The following is a 12,528-nucleotide window of genomic DNA, read 5'->3' as shown; positions in this document are numbered from 1 at the left end:
AACACCTGTTTGTACTTGTTGGCATTATATCAAACACACACGTATATTAAGCCTTTGTTTGAACTCTGGTTGAATTTGTTACTTTCAGACTGTGAAACATCACAGAGGCTGCAGCTGCAGATCTTTTATTCACCTGGAAATTTACTTTAAATGTTAGATGGAAAATGTATTGCTCAGTTTCACCAAAGTAAGAACAAGAATCCATAAACCTTCATAAAGACAAACATCTCCCAGAACATTGAGCTGCTGAAGTGTCACTGAAGGGAAAAACTATTTGTCCTCCTCCATACAGCAACACCTGAAACACCTGAGTGGAAGCTCCTCCCTACACTGTGTTTGAAGCAAAGCACAAAGGAGACACCTGCTGGAGCAGCTGGAGTCCTACAGACACTCAGCCTCTTCACTACACAAACACCTCCTACAACATCCACTCTTTCCACTCTGACTGCTGTGTTTGTGGAAACACTCCAACACACACCGCTTCACATACCAACATAGAAATGTGTGAAAAAGAGCTGAGCTGATATTAAACATGAGGATTTATTCAAAAATACAGAGTCAGGAACAACATCTAGACACACATTACCTCTCAGCAGCAGAAGAACAGCCTTTAAAGTTTATAACAGCATCCTTCGAGTCGTTGCTCTTTAAGGAAACACAGCTGGGTTCAGGTCCAGGAGATTCTGGCCTCTTATTGATCCTAAAAGAAAAACAATAAATGTCACAGCTTCATGAGACAGGAAGGAAAAACTGGAAATATTAAATTAAAGACATGATGAACAATCTCATAAAAATAATGTACTTACTCTTTGTCACATAACAGTCTTTTGTTAAAGTTTACAATAACACCCTTGCTTAGTCTTTGCTCTGTACTGCAGTACTTGCACTGGTTTCACTGGACAAGTCTGCATGTGAATCTACTACTGATCTGACATTGTGGCACAAACACAGTAAACAAACACTACGAGCACCTTGTTTCATGTGCAGTGGCTTTCTTCTCATTCTGTTACTGAACACTGTATGAAAAGCCTCTCACTGCCAGCATCCTTCCAGCCCCACGACAACAAGACCAACTCACATCTTCACAACACCAAGAATATTTCCCCTTTTCTTTGGAGAAACTGAGAAGCCAATAGGATTGTAGCTCAAACTTGCCCACAGTCCTGCTTCATCACTGCTCACTCCTACCTGTGTTGGTGCTGAGTGGACAGTCATAGCCTGCTGCTAGCATGAATGCTAAACGTACTGCTGTGGATGATCAGCAGAAAAACATGTGGTCAGTTTGACTGTTTGCTGTATTTAAAGTCTTTTTCTCAGTTCGTCTGTATTCAAAGTGCATTCGGGGCTTTAGCTGACAGCTCTTTGTGCTAACAAACTAAACTCTCTTAGTTTAAGCCAACAGACCAAACACAAAGCCTGCTGCTGCCTCCATGGGTTAGCTTGTGTGACTGGTGTTTACACCAATGAAATCTAAATCACACTACAGGGAGAGCAGAATTATTAGGCAAATGAGTATTTTGTCCACATCATCCTCTTCATGCATGTTGTCTTACTCCAAGCTGTATAGGCTCGAAAGCCTACTACCAATTAAGCATATTAGGCGATGTGCATCTCTGTAATGAGAAGGGGTGTGGTCTAATGACATCAACACCCTATATCAGGTGTGCATAATTATTAGGCAACGTCCTTTCCTTTGGCAAAATGGGTCAAAAGAAGGACTTGACAGGCTCAGAAAAGTCAAAAATAGTGAGATATCTTGCAGAGGGATGCAGCAGTCTCAAAATTGCAAAGCTTCTGAAGCGTGATCATCGAACAATCAAGCGTTTCATTCAAAATAGTCAACAGGGTCGCAAGAAGCGTGTGGAAAAACCAAGGCGCAAAATAACTGCCCATGAACTGAGAAAAGTCAAGCGTGCAGCTGCCAAGATGCCACTTGCCACCAGTTTGGCCATATTTCAGAGCTGCAACATCACTGGAGTGCCCAAAAGCACAAGGTGTGCAATACTCAGAGACATGGCCAAGGTAAGAAAGGCTGAAAGACGACCACCACTGAACAAGACACACAAGCTGAAACGTCAAGACTGGGCCAAGAAATATCACAAGACTGGTTTTTCTAAGGTTTTATGGACTGATGAAATGAGAGTGAGTCTTGATGGGCCAGATGGATGGGCCCGTGGCTGGATTGGTAAAGGGCAGAGAGCTCCAGTCCCACTCAGACGCCAGCAAGGTGGAGGTGGAGTACTGGTTTGGGCTGGTATCATCAAAGATGAGCTTGTGGGGCCTTTTCGGGTTGAGGATGGAGTCAAGCTCAACTCCCAGTCCTACTGCCAGTTTCTGGAAGACACCTTCTTCAAGCAGTGGTACAGGAAGAAGTCTGCATCCTTCAAGAAAAACATGATTTTCATGCAGGACAATGCTCCATCACACGCGTCCAAGTACTCCACAGCGTGGCTGGCAAGAAAGGGTATAAAAGAAGAAAAACTAATGACATGGCCTCCTTGTTCACCTGATCTGAACCCCATTGAGAACCTGTGGTCCATCATCAAATGTGAGATTTAAAGGAGGGAAAACAGTACACCTCTCTGAACAGTGTCTGGGAGGCTGTGGTTGCTGCTGCACGCAATGTTGATGGTGAACAGATCAAAACACTGACAGAATCCATGGATGGCAGGCTTTTGAGTGTCCTTGCAAAGAAAGGTGGCTATATTGGTCGCTGATTTGTTTTTGTTTTGTTTTTGAATGTCAGAAATGTATATTTGTGAATGTGGAGATGTTATATTGGTTTCACTGGTAAAAATAAATAATTGAAATGGGTATATATTTGTTTTTTGTTAAGTTGCCTAATAATTATGCACAGTAATAGTCACCTGCACACACAGATATCCCCCTAAAATAGCTAAAACTAAAAACAAACTAAAAACTACTTCCAAAAACATTCAGCTTTGACATTAATGAGTTTTTTGGGTTCATTGAGAACATGGTTGTTGTTCAATAATAACATTATTCCTCAAAAATACAACTTGCCTAATAATTCTGCACTCCCTGTAATGTGTCCTCCAAGGTGTTTGGTGGGAGCACTGAGTGAAACATAAGAGCTCTGGTAAAATAACAAACAGGGCTGTGAGAGCAACTGAAGTGATAAAAATACTGTTTAAAGATAAAAAACACTTTGATGTTCTCTCGTCACCTAACAAAGTCCAAACCCTGTGAACTATTTTAGCTTTAATAATTGTGGATTCAGGTATCCTGAACCCATCTTTGGACATTTGTAATTAAATATTTTAAAACTCCATCAGAGACTCCTGATGTGGCTGTTTGGAGAAGGAAAAGAGGGACAAAGTGCAGCGTTGAGCTGAGGCTTCATTCACTGCAAACCTACAGTTATGTTTTCTTATTTCTGCTGTTTGCATGTTCACAGCTGAAATAAAGCTGCCTCTTTGACTTCATCCTGTTGTGTTTGGGTCCAATCCTGCCTGCCACACAGCGCTACAGGACAAAGTCTCAGATTTTTACCTTTTTAATGAATCTTTGGTCATATTTATCCAGGAAAACACAAACATGTAAAGGAGTCATCACAGTTCTCTGACCTCACTGGTCCAGGTTCAGCACGGAAGTCTGGAGGGTAACCTTTGGACCAGTCACTCCTCACAGACGGACAGCTGGATCCTGCAGACTGTGACCTCTGACCTCTGCAGACACAAACATGTTTTATTCAATGATCAATTCTCTGATAAAGTGATTGAAGCAGCTGTGATCACACAGACTGCAGATAATGCAGCTGTTTCCTGTCAGTAACAGTCCTCTTAGATTAGAGTTCAGCTTTTTACAGGAAAACAAACGTCCCTGAATGCAACAGTGAGACACAGTCTGCCTGTGTGGCTGTGATAGCTGCCGTTAGGAGCGCTCATGTGTTTGCAGTTAGACGAGGAGATGTTACCATCATGGACACGTTAACAAAACCTGCAGCATCACGTGGCACAAACACTTTGTGTTCCTGTCATCTGCAAGCAACAGGAAGTTCATTAATAAAGGCGGGATGGAGACGTGCCTGTGATGGTTCTCCTTCATCCAGCTGTTACACACATCTGGGCTCACACGACGAGCCTCTAATACAGCAGCTGCTCTCTGAACACTTTTCTGAAGAGGAGCTGCACAAACCTTTGTTTGCTTTCTAGAGCAGCGTATCAAAGTCAAACTACCCACTGCTAGCAGCTGTTTCTATCATAGTTTAGGATCCAGATGTGTGAGGTCTAAATTTACACCTCTGATTAAAATACATAGTTAAAACAGCCAATTGAGTCCAAATGTGTCTTAAACCAGATAAACTGACAGTTACAGCTGAGCCTGTGTGTCCTTGGAGACACTGCTCTGCTACAGAGATGCATTTTAGAAACCAGGAAACATCAAAATCATTTAAATCAGAGAGTTCTTGTTACTAACAGCTCACCTCTCTGCAGCAGACACAGGCTGGGATTTTAAACCAATGAATCGATGATTGGACCAGTCACTCTTTAAGGACACAGAGCTGGATGGTTTCTCATTGACGCTAAAAATATGTGAACATGTGTCACATCTAATGTGACCAATACATTACATAAAAAGTATAAACTATGTAAATAGTATATTATTTAAATCGTTAAATAGTAAAAAGCTGATTAAAATTTCAAACATTTTAATACTGACATGAACTTACTTTTTGTCAGATGACTTTTTTTGCCCTAAATTACGAAAGAAATGCTTCACCCGTTTGCTCTTAGAGGACACAGAGCTGGGTGGAGGTCCAGGCTGGTTCCTGTGAATAATGATGGAGCAGTGATGTGAGTGCTGAGCTGTGACATGGAGAAGAGTCATGGACAGTTAGAGATGGTCATCTCACCTCTGAGCTTTGGTCTGGCTCTCATGTTCCCCACACAGAGTGCTTTTAGAGGGAGGGACTCCCTCCTCTCTGTCCTCACACTGATCCATGCTGCTCAATTCACATCAGCTCACACACACTTTCTACCTTCACCTGCAGAGGAAACACAAATCATTCATGTGCACATCAACTGAGAGCTGCAGAGGTCGTGTCTGATGTGTTGGACTAACATCCATCTGAGACGCAGCTTTCATCAGTTCACTACAAAAAGTGTCAAAGAGCCGAGTTCAGCCTCCAAATCCTCCATTACTGTAGTCCTACAAAGGTCAAACATGGCTGCAGAGAGCAGCTTTATGTCAGTAACCATGTCCAGGACCGAGCTGACTGCTTACAGAGTTCATACTCTAACTGCTAGCTGCTCTGCTAGCTAAGCTAACTCAGTAACAGTGACTCTGACAGCAGTTACTGTGGAACAGCGGCCGAGCTCAGGACACATTCAGTATGTTTAGTCTGAGTCCTGGACTCTGATTCAATGGATTCAATCCAGCTCAGAGTTTCATGTGTTCATCAGAATAAAATACATGTACTAATATAACAGAAGTAATGCTCTGAATGCAGGACTGTAATGGAGGATAAATAAGGTTTTTACAGCCTGAAAGAAACATTCAGTTCATATATTTGTAGACAGTGAAGCAGTTTTTAATACTGCAGCTGTTTCCTTCACCTGTGTGTGTGTGAGCCACACCTTCATGTGCTGCTTTAGAAATATGTGGTCTGACTGCTCAGACTGAGTCTAGGAGGAAAGTTCACACGCTGGAGAAAGTTTTGTTCCTAACTTTGTCAGAGTTCGGCTCCAAAGACGAAGAAGACGGAGCTCACAGTCTGTAGATGGTCCTCAGTGTGTGTGTGAAGCACACAGGAGTGTGTTTATGTCAGCAAATCAGTGTGTGTGAAGAGTCTGAGGGAGTGTGTGAATGAGACTAAACACTGAAACCAACAGTCCAAGAAAAGCGTCTGGACTTCTTTAAGTTTAACTTAAAGAAGTCCAGACGCTTTTCTTTTTGTCTCCATAATGTCTCCATAATGCTGCAATGTTATCTGCCCCAGAAACACTGTGCAGAAGCTCTGATGGTGACACAGAAAAGTCACAGTGGAGATACTTCTGTCCACCTTTGATTAGACTCATTATAAAAAGGAAACAAAGTTTGAACACAGTCATGTTTCCAGTTCACTGACTTACATTTATTCCATGGACACTCACTCTAACCTGAACCACAGCTGCGACCATATTTGTAATAACTACAACCCAAACATCAGATGTTAATCGAAATTTTTTGCTCTCTCTCCTCCTTAAATGTGTTTTTAATGTTAGTTATAATTCAGAATTGGCGACTGGAATACGTATGACACATACGAACATCAGGAAATAAAAACTCGATAAATATAACCTCAGTAAATGAAGTCAGTGTACAGCGTGGAATTATTTTATGTCATAAGAAGAAACATATTCATGTTAACGCTCACCTGCCTCAGCTCCACCTTCCTCCTCCTGCTGCTCTGAACGGAGGCTCAATACTTTCACTTTCACTGCACCTCCCTAAACACAGAGGATGCTGGGACTTGTAGTTGTTTCCTTCCGGTGCGGTCTTCCTCTTTGTTTGTTTGTGTTTGTGTTCAAGTTATTTCGATCATGTAAACATCAACAAAACACGTGAAGCCACACAGAGTTTGTATGTCGAGGTGGGTAGGAGGGTTTGAGGGTTTGGGGAGGGGTCAGAGGGAAGAGGTCTCTCAGTCTGGACAATCCACATTGATGGCATTGCATCTTTCAGCGTGTTTGTGGGTCAATTTGGATGCTCCAGGTGTAAGAGCAGCCACTCAGCCTCTGCTGCAGATGTGTGTCACAAGTTCATCTAGTAGTAGGCTATGGCACTTGGCCACAGGTGGCAGCAGTGGACTGGTATTAAAACCCGATTCTTTGATCCCCATGATAGAACAGAGAAAACCCGACTCATAGTGGTCAAAACATTTATAATTCTTTATTCAATCATCTTCCGGAAGAGATCAGATGGGCCCAATGGCAGTTGTAGGATCTCTAACATTAGAAGCTAAAAATGTGTCTCATATAGGTGTTATTTTGGTACTTTACACGTCACACAGTTTCAACAACTCCTTATATGGTACAAGTTCCTCTTTTCTGTCTGGCTTCCTGTATTTATTAATATGCTTGTATATTTCTACACTAACTTCCTGTTTTTCAGTCTGGCTGAGCACTTAGTTTGTGAGTCAAAAGTGGCCTTGCTTTACAAACCTTTATTATTAAAGTACATAAAACTATATAATTAGAAAATAAGCACTAAGAATATATTAATTACATGACAGTTCTTCCCTTTTCGTGTTTCCTAAGAAACACGACATAATTCCTGATTTATCCCATTAAGTTTACCTGCATGTTAAAAGGCTAAAATATAACAAAAGAGATTATGCTAAACAAAATGAAACCTTTCAATTGCCCAACCCTATCTGTCCCCTCAACGGGTTTTATGTTTTCAATGTTTCATTATTATTTTGTCATAATTACTTCTATCCACAACAAATAAATCAAGCTCTAAGACAGCACCTGTGAAATGTGAAATGTCCTAAATCTACTTCCTACACCCCCTTTTTTACCCAGAATCCCAATTTAAACCCACTTCTGACTTCCCTCAGTGCTCACTGTAAACTGCAGATACAATCAGTTATATATATATATATATATATATATATATATATATATATATATATATATATATATATATATATATATATATATATTTATAAAAAAAAAACCAGCACGCCCCTGCGGGCGGTTTATCCTTCAAGCTCGGGTCCTCTACCAGAGGCCTGGGAGCTTGAGGGTCCTGCGCACATATATATATATATATATATATATATATATATATATATATATATAAGAAAAATCACCTTTGTGAATGGTATACCGGAGTCTCTGAGTGACGATGTCCTTTTACCTCCGGATAAGAACGATGTGATGAATACTGCGTCTGACAGCATAGAAGTTCAAAATGTGTTCACACAATACGTTCATCATAGGAACTTGAGCTGCATGTATTTAGTTCAGAATTTGTTTATGCAACAATTTCGTTGAACACTAATTATTTAACTCTGTTTAACAACCCCAGAGATAAATATCAAATTTCAGTTTTAGGTAGACAGATGTTTCCAGGTAATACAAAATACTTCTTAGAAGCTTTTAATGATGCCACATCCACCCCATACGGGTATCTTCTAATCGATTATAAATCTAAGACGCCTGACTATTTAAGACTCAGAACCAATTTGTTGTCAGATCGTCAAGTTGTTTATATCCCCAAAAAACGGCTAAAGCGGTAAAAAGGATGTCGTATTCACGGATGCAGAGAAACATTGCACTGTTGGAGTTGTTGTATAAATCCCCACCCAGCGTACGGAGGAATATTATTTGTAATGCAAGCATGGATTTTATTAATGCTCTGTGTGAGATATCGCTCAATGTTTTGAAAGGTGTTATCCCGCTGACTGATCAACAGTACTGTTAGGGAAAATATTCTAAAACACTTCTTCAGTAAAGACTGACTGATCAAAATGACTGATCAACAGTACAGACAGCTAAAAAAGAAGTGCAGTGGGAGGGGTCTTAGAAGGTTTGGGTGTATACACATACAAGCCGTTGCCATCCTGCTTAGTAGATGTTGGCTTGGTTATGTTGGATATCACATCAGACACTATGCCTGATGCTGCTGTTTTTAGGTGGGGTTTGACTGTGCTGACTCCTTTTTTAAACAACGGTACAGCAATTCTAAACAGGCTGCGGAACAAACCTCCCAGACCTGCGCCACATTGCGTGCTGGTCCCAATATAACCATTCAATTCACCACCAGCCTGAAAAACGGTATGTGTTGATTTTGGTCGTCTATCAAATCAATTTCTATGTCATCGATTAAGGATTTCGAGACCGGTGTGTAGTGTGGGCTGTCAAATTGAAGAATGGCTCCCCGACGGTCATCGTCTGTTATATTTATTGCTCTTAATAGCTGCGCATGGGCGTCACCCACAAGCTGGTAATCAACGATATCTGCATAAATAAAAATGTTCTATTTTCCGCCGTATACGTCTGCAGGATGTGGTGCGTATGTGTTTTTATAAAGAAGTACAAACGGGTCTTCTGATTTGAATCCTAAGATTCCTGCCAGTCTCCCTCTAAATGTGAGAACTGTGCCCCTATAGGGCCCATAACACTAACATAGTTACTAACTTCACTGTATTGTGTTTTAATGTCGGTGTTATGTTTTAATGTTTTATTATCTGCGCCACAGATGCACAATGCCCCACAGACAGCTCAATCACGGTTATGGACAATGCTCCATCTTTGACTGGATCATAAATTTCCACTCGCGAATCTGATTGTGGAAAAGACAACCATAGTCTTGGGTATTGAAATTCTATAACACCGACCTCATACGGTTCATTTAAAACAATAGGTGTTATAACCTCAGGATAAAAATGCTCGGAAACTCAAGTGCCAAGTGCCTCTTTTTTTCTGCCAAGTATTTTCTCTATTTTAAACCTTTTGTTTTTGTCAATAGTCACCTGCTGTATCTCAGGTTCGTAAATTACACCTTTCACTGCAGCTCCTGTGAGATCCTCTAGTTTGTATACGGGAGGGTCTCTTCCTAAACGCTCCTTTATGGTAAAGTACTCGTCTGTGTAGGTCTGATGGTAACCCTTTCAGAATATGCCTCGTAGTTTAGATATTCTCTCTGTATCGCCCACATTAAATTTAAAAGTCACCGGTTTTTGGGGTTTCATTTTGTACAGGGTGTTAAAGACTGCTTTCTCATTATCTTTGCACACCTCGGTGGGGTCATTATGATAGAGCTGTGATAAGACAGGTTATAGGACTGTACAAGATCTTGGATCACATTAACATATCTTGGCCAGTTAACTGATGTTAAGTATTTCCACATTTTCCCCTTTAAGGTGCGGTTAAAACGCTCTACCACACATGATTTCATTTCACTAAAGGTTGAAAAATGTGTGATGTTATGCTGCTCCATTAGTTTTTTAAATGTTTATTATAAAATTCCTTCCCTAAATCTGTTTGGAGTTTTTCAGGCACACGGCCCTCTCTCAGAATATCACCAAAAGCCTCAGCAACAGCCTGTCCTGTCTTGGTTTCAAGGCACCTAACCCATGCATACTTAGAAAACACATCTATGCATGTCAATAAGTACCTAACATTATCATCATCCGCAGAATATTCACGCATGTCAACCAAATCAGCTTGAAACTGTTTGTCAGTCCCGTTAACCAAAACTCTATTTCTGTATCCTTGCATTTCTGTATCCTTGCAGGTTTATGAAGAGTATATGTGTCATCTCCTTTTAAAAACGCTCCACGTCAGGTAATGACGGCTTTAAGCCTGTTGCCTCACTGACAGCGATACGGAGCTTCTTTACACTTCCTAAACCCCCTGGGTGTGCAGGGTTGTGATATATTTTTCTCAGCGTGTTTTCCATAATCACTTTGACCAAACACAAATACAAATGACCAGAAAAAAGTGTTAGCATACGTTTTTATTTCATTTTCTGTGTAGTGCACAGTAAGGTTTTTATAACAGATGTACATTAAATCTTGTGTCTCCCAGACCAGTAGTTTCCAATCATGTGGAGCAGCGCTGATTTAACTCCGCGGGTGTGATGATTGGTATTTAGCAGGTATCCGACATTCTCATCAGTGGTGCAAACAATGTGCGGCACTGATCTCAGTTCACACAGAAGACGCTCTGCAGTGCTGATGATTTGTGCTTCAGCCTCACTGACACTGTATGAGCAAACAAACAGACGGATGGCCGGGATGAATCGGGGCGTCCGGAGCTTTTCCATCACCTCATCATAGCAGGTCTCGAAGAAAAACACAGGCAGCTCAAACAGGCAACTGTGTTGTAACTGGCTGGGGTGACCGGATTGGCATCCATAACATATCTCCTGCACATACTCATTCAGTGCCGTCGACAGCAGGTGGAAGGTTGTGAGTTTAATGTTGAGTTCCGTTTCCTCAGACGGGTGTGATCCTACAGAGTCCTGTGAGCATCCTGGAGAGGGGGGCGGAGTCGGTGGGGTCTGGATTAGCAGTGCTGGAGGGGGAGACTCTGAGCGGTCCACAATATGGCAGATGTTGTCTGTAAAAGAAATCCACGCATTGCATTTTTTTTAAAATATCGGGTTTAATGCCAACGTCTCTCACACAGAGACAACCTACCTTTTGTTTTGTTTTTTTGTTTTTCTGTCCTCAAGGTTTTTGATGATTTTTGGCCTGAACATGGCAGAAGGTAAACCAATCTTCGGGCCATGTGCGAGCTGATCATATACAAGACGCTTCCTAATATTCTCATAAGAAGAGTTGACCTTGTCTCTCTTCATTGTCTTATCGACCTCATTAAACACCCGCTGCAGTGCTCTCCAGTCTGACCACTGAATAAAAAACAAATCCTTAAACCATGATAAACGTTCTTCAAGGGTGAGGGGGTATGGGTTCAACCTCCAGCTTTCAAGGCCCCCAGAGTGAAACCTCTGTAACGTTGAGGTTTCACCCGGTGCAATTGTGGCTCTTGTAACTGTTGTGATATTTTGATACCATGGTAGCATTTACAGGATATTGTTTTATAGTGATATTATACAGGAAAACTGTTACTCAATAAGGCCCATTTACTAGTTGTTTTTCTCTTTCTCTGTAACCTAAGAATTAATGTGTAAGAATCACAGGCTGGTACCTCAAGGTTGAAAACGCCACAGAGATCACTTCCTTACTCCCATCCTCCCTTCTTTATCTCTTAGAAAGGAGCTTGTTAAAGGCCAGGTGGTTCGTTTCAGAATTCACTAATGAAAGAACTCTGTATTCTGTGTCTAGGAGTGTATTTTGCTGGGATGATCATAAATTGTAGCTGAACTGATAAACTATACAAAGGATACTTCTTTGCTCACAAGGCAGGAAGACGTTCCCTTATTTGGTCTGTACCGGTTTGAACTGAGAATCTGTTGACAGACGAACCTTTTTCCTCTATATATACTGTTGTCTGATGAATAAACCTTTGAGTTGGTTTTGGGAAAGTCTCTGTGTCGTTTTGTTCTCCCAGCTGCTCCCGACGTCGTAACTAACACGCTGAATGGCATATTTGACTGTTACTTGAGAATATTTCTTTGAGTTCTATAGGTTATGGACAATCTCTGCTGATAGGTGCTCACGCCTCGAAGGAAACCCGATCCACAGACGGAGATTTCTTTCAGTAACCATAAATGGTAAGCTGCTTTTTTGTCACACACTACATACACAATATATGTGTTTTAGTGCAAATTGTACATTGCTACATTGTTTTGAATTACCCTCGGCCCGCAGTATATGTGGGCACCTGTCAAAGGTCATTTGGATTTACCAGACCGCTTTGAAAACAACATGAAACAAATGAATGTCTTTGTTGAGCCATGACTGGATTTATCCTAATCCTTCCTAAAGGCCGTTATAACCTTGCACTGCCAGTGGTGAGCTGCACCAGCTGTGACCTAATGTGGTCCCCCTCAGTTAAGGACTTCCAGGGTGGTGGATATTGGCCTGGCACCTTAAATTTATGCACCCTG

General features: G+C 41.3%; 1 protein-coding gene across 1 annotated transcript; it reads right to left on the bottom strand.

Annotated features, from left to right (window-relative positions):
* Positions 1-297: 297 nt before the first annotated feature.
* On the bottom strand, positions 298-5,092 carry LOC112433014 (uncharacterized). Its single transcript, XM_076882526.1, has 5 exons — positions 4,877-5,092; positions 4,694-4,792; positions 4,448-4,546; positions 3,588-3,689; positions 298-700 (listed from the first exon to the last, which is right to left on the bottom strand). Exons 1-5 carry the CDS (start codon positions 4,963-4,965, stop codon positions 583-585), a joined length of 507 nt encoding a protein of 168 aa, XP_076738641.1. The 5' UTR covers positions 4,966-5,092; the 3' UTR covers positions 298-582.
* Between the last annotated feature and the right edge of the window lie 7,436 nt (positions 5,093-12,528).

Source organism: Maylandia zebra, linkage group LG3 (assembly GCF_041146795.1).
Source record: "Maylandia zebra isolate NMK-2024a linkage group LG3, Mzebra_GT3a, whole genome shotgun sequence".
Classification (NCBI taxonomy): domain Eukaryota; kingdom Metazoa; phylum Chordata; class Actinopteri; order Cichliformes; family Cichlidae; genus Maylandia; species Maylandia zebra.
Note: the sequence above shows the minus strand (reverse complement) of the source record. Positions and strands in the feature narration are given on the sequence as shown.

Excerpts from the sequence above, each read along its gene's own strand:
- LOC112433014 (XM_076882526.1), bottom strand. The coding sequence starts at position 4,965 with ATGGATCAGTGTGAGGACAGAGAGGAGGGAGTCCCTCCCTCTAAAAGC. Across the intron at positions 4,793-4,876 it reads AGCCAGACCAAAGCTCAGAG|GAACCAGCCTGGACCTCCAC; the intron begins GTGAGATGACCA and ends CATTATTCACAG. Across the intron at positions 3,690-4,447 it reads CCTGTGTCTGCTGCAGAGAG|AGGTCAGAGGTCACAGTCTG; the intron begins GTGAGCTGTTAG and ends TTGTGTCTGCAG.